Genomic DNA, 24,009 nt, shown 5'->3' with positions numbered 1-24,009 from the left:
AGTTCATAGGATAGTTTAAAGATTAGCAGTGCTACAACTATGGCACTCATCCAGATTAGTCAATTGTAAAAACTGTCCAGGATTGGGAAGACGGTCCTGGACAGAATGGTCCTAAATAATTTTCTTAACCCTTTTTTCCTGTGTCATTTAAGATTGTAGTTGCGAGAGAGGCCCCGATCAACTCTTTGTTGCCCATGTCATCTTCCAGTGTCCATTTATGTTCTTTGAGCCAACACTTGCTCTTTCAGAAATAATGCTATATAGACTTTAAGAAGACAACAGCAACTGGATAGTTGTTACAAATTTGTCCTTACCTAAGTATAGGAAGGACTATGGAAAAATCCAGTGTTCTTGGGGGAGGGGGAGTAGAGCAGATGACATAAAACTATTTTAATTATGAAGACATTTTAAAGTCTGAGAGCTTGAAACTTGTTTTCCTTTGAATGAAGGCTGAATGGTTTGGAGCCCATCGTAAGGCGAGGTAGTCCTCAACTTACGCCATAATCGAGCCCAAATTCTGTTGTTAAGTAGAGAGTTGTTAAGTGAATTTTGCCACAAAATTTTACCTTTACTTTTCTTGCCACAATTGTTAAGTGAATCACGGCAGTTGTTACGCTAGTAACATGGTTGGCATAAGTGAATCTGACTTTCCCATTTGACTTTGGCTTGTCAGAAGGATACCATGACACTGCAACTTTTGTCATAAATATTCAAGCATGTGAATTTTGCTCATGTGACGTGGGTGCTGCAACGGTCATAAGTGTGAAAAACGGTCCTAAGGCACTTTTTTTCAGTGCCATTGTAACTTTGAACAGTCACTAAAGAACTTTTGTAAGTCAAGGCTATCTGTATGCCCCACAATAAATAACCTTCTTAGAACTGTAAGTCCTGGGACTTCAACTCCCAGAACCCCCCAGCCAGCACTGGCTGGGGATTCTGGAGTTGAAGTCAACAGGACTTAAAGTCGCCAAGGTTGAGAAGCACTGTTCTAGAATGACCTTAGGAATATTGGTTATTTTTTAATAACTAATAATAAATAATATTTTTAAATTGTACTTGCCTAATCTGCGTACTTTTTTTTTCTAGAAATGGGAACAAATAGAAAGCAATACCAAACTGCGGTACGTGGGCAACAACTTGTGTTTAGACAGCCGAAATGCCAAAAACGGCGGTCTGACTGTTGAAGTCTGCAGTCCTTCGCTGTCTCAGCAGTGGAAGTTCACACTGAATCTACAGCAGTAGAAACGCTCGGACAGATGTAACTGTCTCATTTCCTAAACCTTGGGCAACATTTTGATTGCATTACTGATACTTTATATACCTCAGTATTCCATCTTTTTCTGAAAAGTGAAGGTGAACATAAGGAAATCAAAGGAACTGGGGATCCTGCCATCATCTGATCAAATGTAGCTGAAGCAGTGCTCATCCCCCTCCCACCCACCCACCCCCTTCTTCCATCAAGGCCTGTTGGCTCCTCTCCACCTTCAACCCGGTATTTTCAGAGCAGTCGATTAACATCCTTAGAAACCAACAGATACATGGTAGAAACTTGCTTTCAAGACAGGGAAGGGAAGGGCGTACTTGGGAGGGAAGTGGCTGGAAGAACTTCACGAGCAGTCTCCATCATTCACATAAAAATAGGTGTTGTGGTTTCCAGCAGTCAAAAGCATCATTTGGAAGGTTTTGCCATTTGTACTTGGTATATCAGACCGTGGATTTTTTTTTCTATGATGAGACTCTAGATATAAACGCTATATATAAATATAAATATATAAATATATATATATAAAATATATATTGTCGAAATTTACAACTTTCTATCGATTTTTCATCATCCTGTAATTTATCAACAAAGCGTTTTAACACTTGACTGGAACTTAGGTTGGACAGTTGTGGAAGAACAACATTTTAGTGAAGATGCAAGTTTGTGCCGCTGCCTTGTGTTCACACACAAACACTGGATGCTTCTGCTTTGTAAAGTGTGCCTATTTTTTTTTTTTTTTGCACTTCGTTCTCCTGACAGTGGTCAGACTCTGTTTGCAGAGTGTTGGTGGAATGGCAGAAAGAGGCTTGCCTGCTTCATCCTCACCCAGCATACCTGTCACTTTCTGTTCAAGGAATTACATGCCGTGTGCTCTGGATAACTCCATGTATTTGTACTGAGCACTTTAGACTACCTTGTGTCGAAAGCTGGTTTTAAAAAAAAATGCAGCTTTGGTTCTTGGTTCTCCTCTTTGCCGTCTCTTCCCCTTTTGAAAAGTTGCAGAATGACAGATAGCACAAGACCCACAAGTAGCTTCTTGTGAAATTACAAGCAAGCCTATAATGGCCAACATTGCAGCTGTGAGGCTTCTGCTCTTGAGTATCATGGTTTCAGGTTTTTCCTTTGCGTCTTTCACTTTGTCTCAACAGTGGCGCAGAAGTAAACTTTGTAAGTGATGGCTCCATTCTGCTGTTTTATATCATAGCAATGCCATCTCTGCATGTCTTGTCCACATCAACTTTTTTTTAAAAAAAGACAGTTTATGTAAAATTTTAAAACAGAGAAATGAAAAAGTACACAGAACATGCCCCTCTCCCAAGTGATTACAAAATGACAAAGGTAAATTATTATGCAATCATTTGTTGACAGTGTTTGTCTTCTGGCTACATGGGTTTGAGAGTATTCTGTAAAGTGCGTTTTTCCATGACGGCCACAATATTTGTTGCAAAAAAATTGGGCAGCTTTCCACTCAGATGAGGACTCTAGTTTTGCAATGTTTCAGATAAGCCGGCGAACCTTTGAATTTATATGGCATGCTTGTGGTTTCTGTTGATACTGTATTGAGATACTACATTGTTTTAATTAAGAATGATGATTCCATTGATAGGCTGAATGTGAATATTACTCTTTTTCCAGACTAAATTGCCTCCCTGTAATTAAAACATTTCATGTAATTATGTCCTTGACAGGAAAATAATAAATGCGGGCCTTTGCCTTTTAAAAAAAATAATCATTTTTTAAAGGCTGCCCAAGTCATGAGATGAAGGTAACCTTCATTTATAAAATTGGGGCATTGGGGAGAGCATTAAAGTGCTTATTAAGTAACCAACTAATTATAATCCAGACTTCTGAGAAGAACTTCTGAGGGTAAAGGAAGCTAAATTGTAAAGGGTTTTTTGTAGAGGTTGAGGTAGAAGCTATCCAATAATAGCTGATTTTGAATTCGAAAAGCTACTATCTGACTAATATTTAAGCAGGTGTGTTAGCAGGATTTCCAAAAAGTCTTAAATGTTATCTATGTATTGTATTCGAGTTCTAGGATGGAAAGTGATCATTAGGCATGGACGCTGGATCAGAAAATGCAGTAATGTGATACTAGCTATGTTTACATGACACAGTGTGCCAAAGTTATTTACTGTGACTACATTCTTTTTTTTACACAACTACGGACTTCATGTGTATTGTACCAAGCACTGCTTTTGCACACCTCCTTGTCAGTGCAAAAATACTAAAGACCTTGTTGGAAAAGATTTTCAAACGAATTGAAGATATGCAGAAGCAGTCAGTGGTAGGTTTTGAAGTTAGATACAGGAATAGTTGAACCTTCCCTTGATCTTTTTTATTGTAAACTACCAGGAAATTTAATAAGCAGTTACCATGTCCTCTCTGTCCTAATCTTAGCTTCTTTAAAGCAAAAATAATGGTGGTACATGTACATTTCCTTTTACAAATTAAATGTGCTTTAGAAAATTATTTCTGTTGGTTCTTTAAAATCTGCTGTACAGAGCTTGTACTTTGTTCATTTATAGATGGAAACCATCCTTGAAAAAAAACTGTTTAACTTAAGAAAATAAATACTTTATAGATAAGATAACAAAGTTTGCTGTCATTCTGTCTGCATGTGCTGAAAACCTACCTGGTCAGTGTACATGAACTTTAGTGAACAGCTCTTGATCTACTCAGTTGGTCAACTCTTGCCTATTGCCTTTATCTGCCACAATGTCTACAGTTAACAGTGAACTTGGGACATTTTTTCCGCATGTGCTTCACAACTAGAAAATTGTCTTATGGGGACTTTAAAAACCCTACCTTCATCTACATTCCAGTCATCTGTGATTGATTTTCACCAATTCATGTTTCCTAGTTGAGAACTGATTCAAGCAAGTGTTTTATTGCTGAATGCAGTTGTTATATTGTAAACAAAATCTAAAACAGTGGGCACAAACCTCTCTTAATACAGCTCTTTACCTTAATTTTGTTTGAGTTAAGGAACACTTCACAATTTGCCTACAATTTAAATGTAGGCAAACATACAGCCAAACATAATTTGTATTTCTTAAAAGATTAGAATGTTCGGTGAAATGTGGTATTTTCATCAATCACTTATGTCAATATAAATTTGGAAAGCTTGATCTTAGTGTTTTAATTTTGAAAAACAAACGGGCAAAACTAAAATTTGAAATAAAAGCTTTAATATTTATTCTCATATTAATATATATACTAGATTAAACATGGTCGGGCCTTACAGTCTCTGCACACTCTCATAGTTGTTTACCTATCATGATTATTTGATTTATCAAAAGCAAACATTTGTATAACTTTCTTTCCTGGACAAATTTATCTTAAGACACAGGCTTGTTTTATGCAATTGAATTCTGTTTCAGACTGCAAAGCATAAATAAAAAATGTCTTTGTTTTATTTCATTGTGTTTACTAACCTGTTCATGTTTGACCACGTGAATGCAAATATATAAATATCCATTTTTTTTGTTGAAAGCATGTTAGATTTCAGCAATTGAATTCTGCACTTAGGGAATTGGTACACATGAACTACTTTTATAAAGGAATGTGTTTTTTTTTTAAAAAAAAAAAACTTAATTCATGGAAGTAGAATTGAAAACCATAATTGGAATCCAGCAAAATAAGAGGACCATTAGGCTAGTCTTCTGCAGTAAGTCCTCATAGTTAACAATTGATTCCTTTTTTTATTTTCCTGCTGCTACCCGACTTATGCAACTGTTTCATGTTCATGAGCCTTCAATGAAAAGCCATTGTCCTTGGGTAACCTGTTAGTAGCGCTTTGTCCAACAAGCAGGAAATTAATTTATCAGGCATAAAGAGTACAGAGCTTAGCCTTCCTGTTCTAAAAATTGTGTGGCTGAACTAGGAATAATTGTACTTCTTTTCACCTAAGCCAGAATTGAGGGCTCTTTGTGGCTATTTTGCAATGAAGCTCCTAAACCAAAAATTGCAGGCATATAGAATTCATGTATTGGCATGTACGTTAATAGTAATTTTGAATTTTATAAACTTTGTCCTGACTACTTTGCAACAAAGAGGAAATCCACATTTTTGTTCCTAAAAGCATCGTATAGAGTCACTTTTGAGTGAAATCCAGTATCCTCAAAGATCACTGTAACAGAGTGCAATGACACATATAAATGAAAACCCCTTTTTTTAAACATGTTAGATAACATATTTCAGAATACTTCCCATCCCCATATTCATAATGACATATCCTTAAATATGCAAATAGGTTTTGCTAGTGTATGTATCATCTTTAGATAGTGCTTTTTTTCTATCCAGAATCAGCATGGAACACAGTTAATGCCAAGAGCACTTAAACTGACTTCACAGAGTATCAGGGTAGGTATTCTTTGAACCTAGACATAGCTTTATGATTTCTTGAAACAGGAATCAAAGGATTTCCATTTGCTGTTTAAATCAGAAGGATTCACGTAGCATCTTCCCAGATAATATATTTCATTAAAAGTCAAGATATGGTGGGCCACAACAGATTTCAGATTCATTGGAGTGGCTAGACTGATGCTGGATTTAAATTGTGATAAAGTGGAAATATGGCTGGGGGAAATAGAGAAAGAAACAATGGTTGCATCAGTTGACGTAAGGCAAATTACAAATGCCTTATCAATTAACAGTTGTAAAGTGTTAAAAATCCATTATTTGTTGAGATCGCCTGAAATCTTTTGATGCATGTGAGTTTAGCAATCTTTTTTTCAATTGTTCCTGCTTCCAAGATGGCTACTCTGAGATTTGTCAAGGAGTAAGTGGAAAATTGAAATACTCTGATATGATTTAGTCTTTGTTTAGAGGCCTGATGTCAAAACAGTCCATTAATTCTTCTGCACAAAAATTTGGCATCTTAGTCCTACATGAATCAAGAAGTGCCTTACCGGCACATCTTCTAATGTAATATATGCAGTCATCTGCCAACTTTAGTAACATTTGTTAGTCTGGAAAAGTAATATCTCTTTTCTTTTGATTTTTGGCTACCAGTCTAGCCTGGCTTTCATACAATGTCTACTTGCTGTACAGTATTTAAGACTGCAAAGAATTATATGCATGAAATACTACTTAAAGTATTAGAGGGATTTATCCTATTGGTTTATGTGTCTAATCTTATTATCAAAATACATGATTATGGTATTTTTTGCTTTCAAGGTTCAATAATTCGATTTCCTAAAACGCTCCCTTTCATTTCTATAACAACCATATTTCTGTGTTTAACTTTGAAAAAAATAATTGTTGTTCCTATAAACATCCATTGTGGCTATTTAGTTTACCTGTGATAGAATCATAAAGGTAGATTAATGTGCCAGGCAAGATTGGTTTATATCCAAATATCTGGAATTAGGATGATGATGAAATGCTGCAGCAGAGATAAGGGATAATTGATTTTCCCACACAGTGTAACAAAATTGCATTCCACGAGTCAAAGCCACACTTCCAATACACTTATTCTATATTTTACAGTCATTCTATTTGTGATTATAACAAATTGTGCTTATTTAACAAGTGGGGAGGGGGAAATCATGCCTTGTTGGCATTTGCTGGTGAAACCTCTATATTGCACTCTCAGATCTGAGATATGATTGCTATTGCCTTTGGCATCAATAGAGGTTCATTATGTAGATTTTCAGCTACTTCCCAAAATATTTTAGCTGGCTGGCATGTATCATAAAATTGTAGCACTTCAAGCAACCCCTTTTGTATTCAAAAGACACCATTTAGCACAGCTGTTGAGTTGTTATTCCAAGTTAAAGCTATCAACATATTTTATTAAAGTATAATTGTAACTTATTCCAGAGGAGAATAAAATTTTGTTCCCAACTTAGACACTAATGAAATTCCAGGTTTTGAGTTAAAATTTGCACCTTATTCAATGTCTGAGATTTTGGATCCTTCTGTTATTTGGCAATTTTTTCTAAATTTAATGCAGTATTTTTACAAGGCAAAAAGTTAAGAAGATGTATAACAAATGATGTGGTGTAAATACATTTAGTTAGATTTCCCTTACTCTTATTACCTACTTTTAATTTCCTTCTTTCACAATATCTTACTCTTGTTTTCAATTTACATAACATTGTTTATCCTGAGAGATAATAGCATGATCAGTATGCTGGTTAGCCTCAAAGAGTAAATGCCACTTACTCTTATCATCAACATAGTATGTTGATTCAGGTTGATATAATGACATTAACCACTATTTTAATTTTTAAATTTAATATGACTATTGCTGCATGCCCATTTCATTCTTTTTATGACCCAAATTTCTCCCACACCCCAGGAAAAATGAGACAAGGAAAACTAATTTATAATCTATATTTGACTGTATTTCAAAGTTGTTGACTGTAAGACAAACTTTGTGGAAGGAAGGAAAAATCACGTGACATCAGAGTGATATTATAAATCCATCCAGTTGTGTTGTTACCACATTTCACATTTTAGAATTTAGCTCATGGCATAGAAAACCTCTAAAAATTTATTGCAAGCGTGCTTTTGTGTAGAACAAAAAACAGTCACAAAAATTTAGGTCCTCAGTTGACCCAAGGACCAGAAATACAGATGGGAACTTTGCTCATGTGTAGGGGCTTCCACACAAGCATTTCTTGAATAGATGCATATCTATAAAATCAATATTTGTTTCAACTCAAATAATAAAACAGCACTGCACGTTTAATCCGTCATTGGCATGGTTTAACAAAAACCTCTTGTTCAACACACTTTGGGAAGGAAGCTTATGACTGAACTTCAGCCACTGATGGATGTATTGTGAGCAGAATTGATCACACCACAATTGCTGAACATACTTTTCACAATAACAGCACTACACTAGTGTACTGGGTATTACTTCATTAATGACACATATGTTGCAAAAGTGGAAAGGAAAAAAAATTATAGCTCATAGGGCTTTCCTTCCAAATATCCCATTTATTTCCTATATTATGGTTTGGCCTTTTTACTGAAATCAGCCCCTGAGCTCTTACTGTGTGTGTTGACCAATAGTGCAGCAGCCGTAACATTGTAGTATGCATAGATGGAACAGACCTGGATCATTTCAGGCTTGTTTATCAAGGACCTCCTATATTGATTGCTTTTATTTTTGAAGAGGAAAAGAATGAGGTCTCTATAATCAGAAAAGTACAGCATTTCCTAAACCAGTATAAGATAGATATTCATACTACTTTTTACAAATCTGTCAACTCTATATCAATTGTTTTGGGCTTCTGCAGGCTTCTAGTTCATAGTATCCTTCGCTTTCCCTAACCAACTAAACACATTTTAATAGTAATGCTTTAGATAGATTAATTTACCTAGGCTGATTATTTTGATCTCCTCTAAATGTTCTTTTTTCTGAGTTGAACTTCTTTTTGTTGTTATGTCAGATTAAAACAAAAAAAGGCCAAAAATATGAAATGATAAGCTAAATTGCAACAACTATTTTCCTCTTCCCCATCTCCACTTTGTGGTGGAATGCAGGAACTTTGTTAATTGCACATGTTGATGCAGATTAATTTGCAAATGCCATTACAAAATTATTTTGAGAATGAATGATAGGAGTTAAGAGCTCCTAGAAGAATGGGAAAATGGCACTTTCCATTGGTCTTTCTGCTTACCAAACTGATTGCAAAATGTACTGATCCATGATCATAAAGGCAAGTGTCCTTCCATCTGCTGTTTAGGAATGTTATTTTCTACTCTGCATTTGTCCTACACTATAATTTTGTGGCATGAATTTTTTCAAGGGAAGAGAATTATTTAAAAAAATCTCCTCAGATCTTGTCATGTCCTGAAACAAGTCGGGTATTCGGAACATCCACACCTATTCAGCTTCCTAAATTTCACATTACCACCCAGAAAAGAGCTATTTTCACTTCATCCAATTAATTAATATGCTGCCTGAGCTCTGTACCTCAACACTTGAGAAGAATTGGGATGCCAATCGAGTGGGTGCAGAACGATACCAAAATCCAGGCTTGTAAGAAGAGTTTAAAGAGCAGCATTTTCACACTTTTTAAAAAATGTTACGTGACCTGGTTTAATATCTCTGTTCTACTTATTAAACCATGGTATAATAATTTACACAATTTTTGCAGAAACTGATGTTTAGTGTCACTGGGTGAAATATTGGTTATGTACCAGGATCTCACCTGAGTGACAATAAATGTTTAGTGTGCTATAAAGGCACAATGTATGTGCTATGTCTGATGACTTGACTGGGTTTATGTGCCCCTTGGATAGCTCTTAGGGAAGGCTCAATGTTATATATCTGTCAAGATTCTCAGTCATCCAGATCATGAGTTGTCTCAAAAGTGCTTTTTCAAAAGGCAACTGGTCTTTGTTTCTTCCTTGAGGAAGATGTTTCGCTTCTTATCCAAGAAGCTTCTTCAGAGCTGACTGAATGGCGGTGTATGGGTGACAAGGAATATAAACCCTTCCCTCCCCAACACCACCATTCAGTCACAACCGAAGAAGCTTGGATGAGAAGTGAAACATTTTCCTCAAGGAAAAACAAAGTCCAAATTGCCTTTTGAAAAAGCATCTTTTAAATGCTTTCTGTCACAGTGATTTCCACCACTATACATGTCTTGATCTGGATAGTCTTTACAAAGATGAACACATAACTCAATACCCCAAGTTCGGTGTTGAATATATGACTACATCCTTAACTTGAATACTTTTATAGTCTCTGTTAGCATCAGGGTGCTATATCCTAATTTAAGCCCTGACAGGAGAACTCAAGGGCAGTCTACAAATCTGTAAGAGGAACATTGCTATTAAGAATCAGTGAGAGATTGGGAGGAAATTGAATGCTTAGAGACCCTTGTATAGAAATTCTAAATTTCAAGAAAAGTACAAGGAAGACTACAATACAAGTTCACATTTTAAAGAATGAAATATTACCAGTATTATCTTATATACCCAACCGGACATGGGAGACAAGCCCTCCTGCTGAATGTTGCTAGTCCCAACAAAAAATGTTTTAAAGGAAATTGGTAAAAGGTCAACCTTTCTCAAGAATACTTGTCCATACCCTTCAACTATGTTAAAGTTGAGGAAAGCTAACCTGTGTGAATTCAAGCAAATCAACGTTATGTGTGGTAAGAATTTTCACCACAATAAGTCACTAAGACTGGCTAATTCTATAAGAAGCATTTTGTGTTAAATGGAATGGAGTTCCTTGCTAAGGTCCTTGTACTTAATTAAAGTATATTTGAGGTGAGTAGGAAGATTTTAATGGTCAACCAATGTGGCTGAAATCCCTTCTTTGGGGGAAAAAACCCACAAACTAAGCTTTGGATAAACAGGCATTATGCAACAAGTGAAAGTTTGAATAAAAAGGCATCATACTACATTGCAAATGCTAACTATTTGGAAGCAAAATTGTGGTGCTCCCCTTACACTGCAGAATTAGTTCTATCCACCATACTTGAATTGGCAGAAAACTCTACTAGGGTGTATGGCTGACTCCTATCCTGCCTCTATTTCCAGTCACTGGAGTCCCCTAACATCCTTCCAAAGAAATGGGTAACAAAGCGTAACAGATTTTACATACCTGATGGCTATTTTTAGACAGTTCAAAAAAAGGGGGGGGGATAACAGTAGGTAGTCTGTAGGTGAGATGACAGCATGGCAGAATTAAAAAGGTTGACAGTGTGTTTGTGCCATGGTTAAGTGTAAAGCTTGATTTAGACTTGTCCACAATTGTGTGTAGATGTCAACACATATTTATGCTGTGAAGGGATTGATGAGTAAGTGTAGGTTGCAGATGTTTGCAGATGGGCCAACACATACACTCCCCAAATCTCCACTAAATATTGTACGGAGATGTTCATCCTGCATGTTTATTGGTTTATCCATCTATGCTTTCTGTGCTTTGAGGTTTGAGTCTCCCCTAGCCAGAATTTACAGACATGTAACATTGTCTCTTTGAATGAGAGACAGGTGCATATTTTCCCTGACATGCAGTGACACAACAGTCTAAACCTGGCTTAAGTGGGGACAGATGTTTAAAATAATAAAATGTTCTTTTTTAAAAAAAGTCTTCAAAGCTGGACATAAACAGTAATAACTAACTTAAGTGTAACTAATTAATTAAGATGTGACTATATCTCAATGGACATTTTCTAATTAACTGTTGAATACTACCTTCTTATTGGCAATTGCCATTGGCTAATGGCTATCAAAAGAGGGCAATCTTAGGAACCAAGATATATTCAGTGCCTCAGTAACTAGGGCAAACTCCCTCAATTTGGGGGCTAATAGTCATGCTAGATAAGAGATGTAGGAACTGAAATCTATCATAGATGGAGAACATAATTGGAAGCTGACCTAAAACTCATAGTTCATTTTTATTAAGGAACAAGTAGGTCAAGAATGGGTAGGTGGAGAGATGGATTGCATACTACATTAGATTCAAAACTCTTCCCTATGTTTGCAGCCTTGAAACTCCTGTTTAAATTTGGCAATAAAGCAGCACATGGTAGTAGTGGATGACATAAACTAAAATCAGTATGTTAGTATTACAATAGTAATTCATTAAAAATATAAGAAAATTGCCAAAAACCCAAAAGGCCCTTAAATTCTGCCTTCCTAGTAAAGTCTGCCTTTCTGGCTCCTTATCTTGTCTCCTGAGCCTTCAGAGGCTACTATATTTTCCTTTTTTGTTTTTAAAGTGCACCACCAAATATCACCTCTGGTGCAAATAAACAAAGATTCATTGAATTCTCTAGCCCTATTTTTTGCAAACTGGATGCAAGAGGTAGCATGACAAAATTCCAAATGGTAAATTTGCTGTAAGCTTCACATCTGATTATACAATCTCAGCTGCCTAAGTCTTTTTTCATGGACTACAACTTCTGATGCAAAAATGAACGGTCACAGAACTGTGAAAGACTACTCTATCTCAGGGTTTTGATAGAATTGGCTTGAATTTTAAGCTGGATTGTATACAAGGACAGGTGAGTCACAAAAACAAGCTTTTCTTTCTAATATTCAGTTTTGTAGGCTCCTCGTTAAAGTTCTTTATTCTTGATTAATTTTTGCTTTAAAATATGTCACTTCTTTTTCATAAGCATCATGACTAGCAATTCAATAGTGCAGGAGATGACAGTGGAGAAATCAGAAGGTGATGTGCAAATTTCTGATTCTTCATTATTAAGAAGCAGCGTGCGTGCAAACCAATGCCTTACCTTTCCTTAACCTCCAACACCAACGCAGTAGAACACAAAGCCTACAGGAAATAGGATGGCTTTTTTATTGGAGGACTGTAAATTCTGATTGCCAAATCGCTAAGTCTGAACGGTTGTGGATACATCAGGGTTGCCTGTCATCATTAAGAGTTGTTTCCTGGTGGACAGGCAATACCTATCAAGAAGGAGGTTTGGACATGGGATCCTTCTGGACTCACAGCTTCTGCTAGAATAGAAGGTGGAAGCTGTGTGTGGATGCCTGTGCCCAGCTTCAGCTGGTATATCATTTGCAATTTGGCTTGCGGCAGGAAGAGCTAGCTACAGTAACTCATGCCCTGTCACCACATGGCTAGGCTACAGTACTCTATTGGGTACTGCCTTAAAATTGCTGAGAAAATGCAATTGATTCAAACTGCACCAGCTCACGTACTCACCAGCCCCTGTCATTGGGAGCACCTGACGCTGGTTTTATGGACCCTGAGCCCACCAAGACCCACAGAGGACATAAAGATGTTTACATTGATATCATCTCTGTGGTGGCCTTCCCAAATCTTTCCTTCCAGTTATGTCGGGCTTTTAACTACCTTGTTTCCCTGAAAATATGACCTATCCTGAAAATAAGATGTAGCATGTTTTACGCATGGGTCTAATATAAGCCCTAATTAAGTGCCTACACAGCCCCCCAAAATGAGCCCCACAGCCAGCTGGCTGGCCGCCCATTCCGTCTGATTGCTCGCTTTGCTGTCGACATGAGGTGAGGTGGTGTGTGTGCGTGTGTGTGTGTGTGGAGCTGCCCCACACACCCTGCACCAGCTTACTTCAAGACCCCTCCAGCCAGGCTATCCATATCCCAATAACTGCCTTGTGGCCATGGCATGTCACTTGGCATCCTGCTCCGTTATAGCTGTGAGCAAGCAGAAGAAGAGGACTGGTGGTCCTCTTGGATGGGGCTGCTAGGCTGCCACTAGGCTCGCTAGGCTGCGAGGTGTTGGGGTGTGGATGGCCTGGTTGCAGGGGCCCTGAGGTAAGCCTACGAGGGGACATGGGGCAGCTTCACCCCCCCCACCTCACAGCGGCAGCACTAGCGCACTGTGCAGCCTCCTGCCCCACCATGAGCAAGCAGAAGAAGTGGGCTTCCCATACATGGGGGGAAAATGAAACCTAGTGCTTATTTTGGAGCCCAAAAGAAAATAAGTCTGGGTCTTCTGGGAAACACGGCATTAAACAATTATGACGATAATACTTAAACATATCTTCACATGTGTGATAACTTACTTTCCAAGGGAATGTCATCTCTGAATATTTGAATTGTATCACACAAAGCAATGCTACAAAGTCTGTCACTTCATTCTGTGCAAAAAATTTTCATGGCCACATGCTGCTGGTAGCCATGTGATTCTCAGCACTTTTTGTGCTGAAGTGGTGGCATGACAATTTTTTTCAAATGCTTTGGGACTGGTTCATCACAAAGTTTAACATGCAAATGTTTCTGATTGTCTAGTATTGCAATGATTTCCCCCCACCCCAGAAAAGTGTTTAGTTTGTCATAAACGACAAGGCAGCAACATGGCCAAAACAATGGAATCATAATGAAGTAAACGCCTTGAGAAAAAGCTAGCTGATGAGACTGACGTTAACTGAGCAAAATAAGAAAACATTGTCATAACCTTTTAGAAGTCACTTCATGAACAGTATTCATTCAGCAGTACTGAGATGTATAGTTTAAGATCGGGGGTCTCCAACCTTGACAACTTTATGACTTGTGGACTTCAACTCCCAGAATTCCTCAGGAGGAATATATGAGGAATTCTGGGAGTTGAAGTCCACAAGTCGTAAAGTTGCCAAGTCGTTGAAGACTCCTGGTTTCGGTCAGTCCTCAAATAAAAGGGTACTTAGGTATTTTTCAGCATCTAGAAATGTTAAATTGCTTTGGGTAAGAGTTTTTTAAAGGACAAATGAAGATAACACACTTGGAAATATATTGTGCCTCACTCAGCAATTTCACAAATGACTCATCAACCCTCAACAAATTGTTTGTGTCATTTGGTTTTAGAGTTACCAATATTACCTTTAACTATTTCTGGATTTGGCATGTATGTTTATGCAGCACTATGGGGGTGCGGGGGAGGGGAGCACAGATCCAGCTACAGTTAAGGAGAAACTAGTTCCTCAGAGAACCTTTTATATCTTTTCTCACATTGTGTAGAAAAATTCAATGCCTGAAGAATAATACAGGATGATTGCAATTAAATCTCTTATGCTTTTGTTATGGCATAACTGAAATTAATCTTGGAGTGCAACTGACTTCAGTTAGCACAATGAACTTAGTTTGGTAAACTTTTCAGTTTCTCACTGTTCCTTTATATTAAAAAAAGCATTTTCTGTCAAAATTATACCCCTTTTACAATCTAAAAGCATTGCAACAAAATAAAATCTTCAGTCTACTGTCTTCATCTGCTGTTGCCTAATCACTGGCTTGCAAAATAGATTTTTACATTTTTTAATATATATATACATATATATTTCTCTTCTAGCAACCTCTTTTCAGCCACAAAGCAGTGCATAACTTTACACATTGTGCACTGATTTAAAAAAAAAACACCCAATAACATGCTCAGCTGGAACTGCTGAGCCTTTCTAGCTTGAAAAGGGATAGGGAAAAGGATTTGTGTGACAACTAACACCCTGTTTGAAAAATCAGATTCAGCAATAGCTAACATAAATTCATTTCTGATACACCGGTGCCTATGTTGCACTCTCATACGTGCAGCTTCTATATGGTGCTCTCTTGAGGGCCCTTTGAACCAAGGCCATTGAGAAGGCACCAACATACTTAAAGGCTTCCCTAGTGATTTTGTCACATGGAATAGTAAGTTACCCATCTTGGCATCCCAGAGTTTGTTCCTTTTTCTTTCCTCCATCTCCCTCACTCCTAGCCTATGCTGTGAAGAAGGATCCATCAATGGCCTGGTGAAGGATCCTCCAATCCAAGCAGCTCCTTTACGAGTCTCTCACCAAACTGTACTCGGCTGTACTTTTTCACAGGATAGGCGTCAGACATTTTGTACAGGATGTAAGCATTGTTTATGGCAATGCTGATGGAAAACCAGAAGACTTGTTGCCAGGTCTTGTTTGGTTTATGAGAAATGAAATACCTAGAAAGCACCAAAGAAAGAGAGAGAGAGAAAACGGTGAGATCATGAAATGAATTTTTAAAATGTGTCTTAAGTCAAGAAGGAAGGGATATGTTCAAAAAGTGGTAGAATCGAAATGCAGGGTGGTCTAAATTTCCATTATCTTTCAAGGTTAATTATGACTGACATAGAACGATACTCCACCTGTCACCTTCCATAATATGTTAGCACTTCAATATCCAAAAGTTCTTTCAGCTGTGTGTCTGTTTTGTAAATTCACGTGGTGGTCCCAATGCTTTGTAAACCAGTAGGCAATCTAATTGGAGGTGGCGGGGATCCAGAAAGTTGATTACTGATTTCGTTAGGTTTTCTCATATTGTAATATTGAGATCTTCCTAGATTGAATGCTTCAGGCCTTTCAGACGTTGAGGAATAAGGGAAATAAGATGGCAGCCCTGAACAGCAGCCCAGCCCATCTTCTGCATTTAAATGAAGATCTAAAGTTGTATGTTATATTTACTACTGCAACCTTAAAATCAGTGATTGATTTATTCCTAGTGGATTTCTGTGGTGTATTTCATATAATTTCATAGTGTTATTTGTAGGAATCAGTGTGTCCCAGATTCATATTCAGTTTTCAATTGTTCTCCAAAGATAAGTGCCTTTGTGTATCAATGCACTAGAGGTGGGAGCAAAATCACAACAAACCAAATGAATAGGAACTAATCATGACCTCTAGAAGTCCTAAAATAAATCAATGAACCAAGCCTTTTTTAGTGTAGCCTTTGAATAGATCACAATAGATGCTTTTGAAAGCTCTGATTTCCTGTTTTTAAAGTAGGCAACACTTCACAAAACAGTCCTGCTCTTTTCTTGGCTGTTGATTACTGCACAACAATCCACCATCCAAATTGGCAACTTTACTGCTTACACAAGCCAGATTAGTGTGATGCTACAAGTACCCCTGGGATTTTTGCAAAAGCAGCTCACGCAAATACTACCTTAGAAACTAAATCTGGCTTCAGCTTCTAAGAATTCCACCTAATAAATTTCAATGAACTCTTGTATAAGAGCCTGAATAAGCGATGCCTCAGCTTGATTTTGCCAAGTTCTTTCCTATTTCTGTAGAGGTTCAGCAAGTTGCCAGAACAGCTAGTCCCATTCCACTGCTCCACTTTCAGGTCTATGGTACACTCTGCTCACAACTTTTTGTGGTATTCAGGATAGCAATGGCTATAAATCTCTCGTGCACCAGAAATTCAGTTCTACAATCTAGATAACCACAGAAATCTTCATAGACATGGTTATTTTATTGCTTGCAAAAAGTCACATGCACTCAGAAGATTTGTCTGATGCCAACACAGAAACCAAGACATATACATATATTTCAGTTGCTTAAATCTTAAATCTTTTCCTGCTGCCCTTTTGGATAACAGATTCTTGGTCATTCCTTTATACACCTTCAGAATGGTAAGTAGCTGCTTACCATTTTAACATAGCAGTTCTATCTAGTCTAAGAAGTCCAGATCCCTGCCTTGCCAGCTTTACAGTTTAAGAGCACTGCAAATACCTTATATCATTGTAATCAGTGATGGGATTCAAATAATTTAACAACCGGTTCTCTGCCCTAATGATTTCTTCCAACAACCAGGTCACCAAACTGCTCAGAAACTTAACAACCAGTTCTCCCGAAGTGGTGTGAACTGGCTGAATCCCACCACTGTAATTGTCTGTATCTGTTTTTAGTAAACATTTTTCTCTCAATCATTACACAGAACCAAAAAAGAAGAGAAAAAGAGAGTGTAAGACATATCTTTAACTTTCTTTTCCTTGGCACAAGATAGTGGTAGTGTCTTGTTTCATTTATTCCATGTTTTATTTCATTAAAATAATGGATTAAATTGTTCAAAATGTACCTTGAACATAAATGGCCTAGATCACAGTAGTGTGATTGTCATCTTGGAATTTATCATTCCAGTAGAGTACAACAATTGACAAGCCATGCCGATTAAAATAGTCAACCACATGTACCATCAACTATAACACAATATATTTATAATCACACATGCTATTACTTACCATATTTTCAGAGTGTAAGACACACTGGAGTATAAGACACCCCAAGGTTTTGAAGAGGCAAATTAAAAAAATTTTTTTACACTTTGCAAACTTCCCAAAAACGGCCCATTTTTCACAAAAATGGACCCCTTTTTTTCCAAAAATAAGGCATGAATAGCCTTTAGAGGACTTTCAGAGTGCTCCTGGGGGATGTCCCCCCAAATGAGCAAAAACGGTCCCTTTTTCACGAAAAAGGCCCATTTTTTTGTCAAAAAAAGTACATGCATAGCCTTTAGGAAGTTTATAGAGTACTTCTGGGGGCTGGTGGGAGGGCAAAATTGAGCAAAGAAACGGCCCATTTTTCACTCATTTTTGCCTTTCCCAGCCCCCAGGAGCTCTATGAGCCTTCTACAGGCTCTGCACGCCCATTTTGGTTAAGAGGGCAGGGTTTCGGGAGGCAAAAAATGCCATATTCAGTGTATAAGATGCACCCAGATTTTCAGCCTCTTTTTTTAGGGAAAAGGGTGCGTCTTATACTCCAAAAAAATACGGTATATTTTATTATGCCACTCAGAAAAGGATATGGTTTTCTGACTTTGAAATATAAGCGGCTACTACTATCTATCATAATTTCTAAAACCTCCTGTAAACTATAGATAATTTAGGGGGGGAAAACCTCCAGTAAGAGTGTTCAATGACCTTGGGTCAGACGATCTATTCTTTCTGCAGTTAAACTAAATACCAATATTCTTCCCTTCTTCTTTCCTTGGAAAAAATACATCTGTATATTGAAAATGTAGCTTCTGAATTATTTCATTTTTTCTTTAACTTAAGCATTTTTTATGTGGACCAATTTGAAATTAGACTCCCATTAAGCCATTATGATTACAACACCATCAGCTCAAATGGATGATCTCTTGTTCTTCAAAGAAAAATTAGAGATTAATTCAATGGTGTGTACTATATAGTTTATCATACTTATTGAGCCAATGTTCCCACAACTGCACTTACACGAATGGATATTCTTCTGATACACTGGAACCCAAACTTCCAGAATCTAGCTGTTAAGTTATGGGTCACACTGATTGGCACTTGGTAATCCAGACTATGGAAAACTGCCACATTATATCAAAAGTGTGGACAAAAATATTTATGTTTATTTATTTTTCAAATGCATGAATTGCCCAACTACCTTGGAAGAGGTTTTTCCCCATGTTCCCCGGCCTACCACATTGTCTATATATGAGAAGTTAGCTTATTACAGTAGCTTGCTACAAATCTCTCCACTGATTTTACTGCATAAGAATTGAGACTACTAATAGTCTACTTAAAAACTCTCCTTGAGACAGAAGTTGAAGGATAGCTGAAAAATCTATTATTAAATGAAACTTCTCTGCAACAAGCTTGAATTTTCTGGACTTGCCCGCTACCATTTTACAGTGGCAAAGTCCATTTGGAGAGTCAATGATCTTTGAAAAGCTGGCAATACCACTAATTTCTCAGGCCTGCCAGGAAGCAAGTTTGAAAACTGTGAGCAGGTTCTGTCTTTCCCTTCCTAAAATGTTTGGGAAATGTCCCAACTTTGTAGTCGGGCAGAGAATTCTTGTTTGCTCCACTCTGAGGCTTTATGCAATTCACGTGTTGAATGGCTGTTACTGGTGTTTTGCAGTCCCAAGCTCTTTTTAAGGGGAAAATGATTTGATGATATCACAAGTGGTCAGGTCAAGGAAAATTTGCTTAAGCCATTGAATCTGGGGAACAGAGAGAACATTTCTCCCCCACCTCTCTAATCTATATCCTTTTATTTGTCCCCTTGTGAATTCCATACCTTCATTGGATATACAATCCAGTGGTAGGATTCAATTTTTTTAATACCGGTTCTGTGGGCATGACTTGGTGGGCGTGGCTTTGTGGACATGGCAGGGGAAGGATACAGTAAAATCTCCATTCCCTACCAGGACTTGGGAGACAGAGAATAGATGGGGTCGGGTCTGGTCAGAGTTGGTATTTACCAGTTCTCCAAACTACTCAAAATACGGGTTCTCCAGAACCTGCTGAATACCACTTCTGATGCCATCCTTAGATACATAGCTGAGTTGAACCTATTTCATCTGGTTGAAATAATTTTGGAATAGGCTGAAAGGAAGACATTTTGGAAATTGTAGAGCTAATCCAAGCTACAATGAACCCAAAGCCAGAATGTACCCAGTCAAAATCTGCTGCTTAAAGCAGCCATCTCCTTCTGTCTAATAATTGGCTAATTCTGGAAACAGGTATGTCATCTAAAGTCCTGCTTGGTGTGTCTGCAAACCCAAACAGATTTAATACTAAATATCAAAATGTAAATTTCTGCTTGTGGAAGAACAGGCAGACAGGGAGATACAGAAACAGGGCTAAAATTTTCTCATATGCTGCAGTCTTGCTAGAAATCCCTTTCCCTTTCCAAAGCCACTACCACCCCCAGTCCTCTTCTCTTGTTTTCAAGTGAAAAAGAAAGGTTAAATAATCACCTCTGATTATAGAATGTCTGTGAAAATGTATTTGGGAGCATAAAAGCAGGGTTAAAAAAATAAGTAAAGAAGATTAGAGAAACCATACTGGTATAATTATGTTCCTAACACAATCTCTCTCTGTGTGTGTGTGTGTGTGTGTGTGTGTGTGTGTGTGTGTGTGTGAGAGAGAGAGAGAGAGAGAGAGAGAGAGAGGGAGAGAGGGAGGGAGGGAGAGAGAGGGAGAGAGAGGGAGGGAGGGGGAGACAGGGAAGGAGGGAGAGGGAGGGAGAGGGAGGGAGGGAGGGAGAGAGAGGGGGGGAATGAATATATGTTCTTTTGAGTCACCATTCATTTCTGGCAACTGCTTGAATAAATCCCTGCAGTTTTCTTGAAAAGATTTCAGAAGTGGTTTGCCCCTACTTACTTCCTAGGGCTGTGAGAGAGTGACTGACCCAAGATCTACCCAGCTGGCTTTGTGCTAGAGTTGCACTATAACTTATGGTCTTCTAGTTTCTACCCAGATGCCTTCGGCTCTACACCAAAGTGGTTCTCTTTTCCTGTGGAAGAACATTAAAATGTGCAGTTTGCACTGTCTAGAGGCTACTTTTTCTATATTATAATATATTTGTAAATATAAGGATATTATTTTATATAATTTTAACTATTGGACACAAATATATAGCAGATTACAGAATCAAATCAATTCAATCTTTCTGTTCTGACTTAGGCTTCCCGGGAGCATGAAGCAAACTCCTTGTCCCGACGAAAACCCCTTTTATTTACTGTGAATTCTGCTCATTCACATCCAGCAAAGTCTTTCAAGGGAGGATTTACAGTTATAGATCTTATCTGGCTTGGAGAACTGATAGGCTGATATCTGCAAAACTTGGCAAGGAGTCTCGGAGCGAACTCATTGTCTCCTGCAAGCTCCACTCCCCTTTCGTTCTTCTTTTATTTCCTCTGGGAGGGGCCATTCATCATCCATCAATGGCCTTACTCCCAAGTTGATCCCTGTTTTTAGCTGTTCCCTTCATCTGGAAACTGTGCAGGCACACATTGGGAACAGGCTCCAACTGTTTGTCTGCCCCACTGATGTCTGACTCTAAAGGCAGCTGATAACTGGCATAAGGCTCTGGCTCCCACTCTGCCTCTGACACAGAAGCCTCATCAGAGCCTTTCCTAGACTCCAGGACTGACCCATGTTCCTCCCCAACCTCTTCACCGTCCAAATCTGCTGCCAGCTCCACTGGCCGTTGGCGGGCCACAACACTTTCTTACAGTTATTAGCTAGCATAAATCCACAGAATCGTACAACTGGGAGATGTCTGCTTGTTTACTGAGTCTAAATTCACCCCTCGCCCCCGGTCTAAATTCAATTTAGGAATATAAATAAAGCATCCATGATAGAGGACCTAGAAGTGTATGAATGCACAGAACAAAGAGGTAGCTATCACTTTATTTGGTAAGTGATTCCAGTACCAAGCTATTCTTACTGTTGGAAAGAGTTGGAATATCTTTTCCTGTGCTATTATCTGCCCTCTGAAATGAAAGGAAGCAGATTGTAATCTTATTATGTATGTAACAGTTTTTCAAATATTTCAGGAGTTCTACCATATTCCCCTAGGGTCTCTTCTTAAGGCTAATAATATTCAGTTTCCCCAATCTTTCCTTAGAACTTACGTTTCTATTCCTGTAATGGTCCTCAGTGCTCTTATTTAAATTAACTGTATTTCCTTTGAATCTTTTGAAGTACTGCAGAACTGAAAATTTGACTAGTGCAGTTTGGAAATAAACAACTGTACATATATTATGTCCAAATACTTAAAAGTTGCTAAAGTGACATTTTTAAAAAGAAATCTTCTGCCAAAAATGGTTACAGATCGTTTTCAGAAAAGTTGGTAGGTAATTTCTTATATAACCCTGGTGCTACACAAAGAGTCATATTGGGTCCTGAATTTTATTTAAATAACTAAGAAATGTTTTGCACTTCCAAACACATAAGTTGTTGTGTACTTACTTGCTATATTTGTCATCATATTTGCAAATATAACTAAGATGAGCAGCAAAGGCTTCCACTGCCAGAGGGCATGGGATCTCTCCACTCTTCCTCTTAATGATAACGCCTGTGCAACCAAAATGCATAAAATACCATCATGTCATACTGTTGATTGAAAATATTACTGGATTTGTTGACTCATTGGGCAGCATGTCATCCCATCCTGATTTTAAGCTTATTGAGAAGAAAGTCCTACTGGGCTCAGTATTCAAAGAACAAATGAGAAGTAGGATACTATACAGCAGGGGTATCCAACCTTGGCAACTTTACAACCTGTGGACTTCCCTAGACAGCAAGGAGAGTTGGATTCTGGGAGTTGAAGTCCACCAGTCTTAAAGTGACCAAGGTTGGACATTCCTGTTACACAGTATTAGTTTCCAAATGTTAAGAAAATCTTTAGAAAGTGGAGTCAAGAGGCAATAATTACAAGGGATAGTTTTGAAGAGTTCTATAAATAGGCTAGCTTTACTAGCCTTCTTCCTTTCTTATGTTGAGATGTTTATGGAAACGATTGAGGAAAATACACGTAGACACCTGTCTAATTCTGTTTGTTACATAGAAACATTACTGGCTGTAAGGCACAGTAACCCTTTAATACCCCTTGTCAGAATATTTCCAGTTGTCTGCAGAGAGGACAGCTGTTTGCTAAGGGTTCTTGGTCTTCAAGGAATTTGCTAAATGCTTGTAAAGTGTGCCATATTACAATGGCAGATTCTAAAGAGGGGCTACTTTTCATGCTGCTTGAGTTGAGTAACTTGTTGACTTTTAAATAATCACGTAGCAGATAGAGAGGAATCTGATTTCCTTAAATCTAAGAATTGTTAAATCCCATTGATTTCTGTAGAAAGTTGGTAAATGTCATTCAGAAGCCCAGTTTAGTTCATCAAAACTGCCCTTAATTTAATATATACTGAATTGCTTTCTAACTTATTTAAAATCAACTGGACATCGCACATATTATGCTTAATTTTGAAGGCATCTTCTCATTTAACATAACCAATTCTAATCTACATACATACATAACATACATACATACATACAGACATATGCTGGTCTTGTATTCAGGTCTTTTCCTGTGTAAGATTGAGATTGTCTTGGCAACGTTTTGGCGAGGTCTCACTTGCCATCTTCACGTTGGTGTGCTTTGTGCATGTACGAGTAAGGCATGGTCGGAGCTGTCATCTTTTTATAAATCTTGGTGGGTGGGTGTGGAGTGCTGACTTTGTTGCTGTAAGTGGTGTGATTGGCTGTGTAATTGCATCTTGATTAGTAGATGGAGTTGATGTTTCTAGATTGGTCAGCTGTTTTGTATCATCCTGTGTGGCTGAGGTGCTGGCTGTGTTTCTGTTGTTCTTTTGTGTTGTAATGACCTGGGTGGTGGGTGGGGTTCATTTGTTGACTAGGGCTGGTTTCCAGATGTCTGGTAGTTGGGAGGTATCATCACGTTTATTCAGGACATGAAATTGATTTTGAAGGAACCAAATTAATCTCCAAAACAGAACACTTCAACGAGAGAATAATTATGGAAGCCATAGAAATAGAGAAACACCCCCACAACATGAATAAACGAAAGACAGCTCCGACCACGCCTTACTCGCACAAACCCGAAGCCAAAAACACCAACCTGAAGATGGTGAGTGGGACCTCGCCGAAACGTTGCCAAGACAATCTCAATCTTACACGGGAAAAGACCCGAATACAACAAGACAGCATACCTACACCCGTGAAAATCTACGAATATATATAGTGTCACAACCCCTGGTATGCCCAAATATGGGAGGAAGCCTACTGC

At 38.0% G+C, this 24,009-nt stretch overlaps 2 protein-coding genes across 2 annotated transcripts in view; one reads left to right on the top strand and one right to left on the bottom strand.

Annotated features, from left to right (window-relative positions):
• The window catches only part of GALNT2 (polypeptide N-acetylgalactosaminyltransferase 2), a 72,448-nt gene extending 68,776 nt beyond the window's left edge, over window positions 1-3,672 (top strand). The window contains 1 exon segment of the mRNA XM_032215893.1: window positions 1,087-3,672. Coding sequence (XP_032071784.1) covers window positions 1,087-1,242 — 156 coding nt within the window. The 3' untranslated portion in view covers window positions 1,243-3,672.
• A 5-nt stretch (window positions 3,673-3,677) lies between these two features.
• Window positions 3,678-24,009, bottom strand: part of PGBD5 (piggyBac transposable element derived 5) — an 89,503-nt gene continuing 69,171 nt past the window's right edge. Inside the window, 2 exon segments of the mRNA XM_032215891.1 lie at window positions 3,678-15,632; window positions 22,179-22,284. Of these exon segments, the coding sequence (XP_032071782.1) occupies window positions 15,437-15,632; window positions 22,179-22,284 (302 nt within the window). The 3' untranslated portion in view covers window positions 3,678-15,436.

Source organism: Thamnophis elegans, chromosome 4 (assembly GCF_009769535.1).
Source record: "Thamnophis elegans isolate rThaEle1 chromosome 4, rThaEle1.pri, whole genome shotgun sequence".
NCBI classification, from domain to species: Eukaryota; Metazoa; Chordata; class Lepidosauria; order Squamata; family Colubridae; genus Thamnophis; species Thamnophis elegans.
This window is presented reverse-complemented; position numbering and strand designations above follow the sequence as displayed.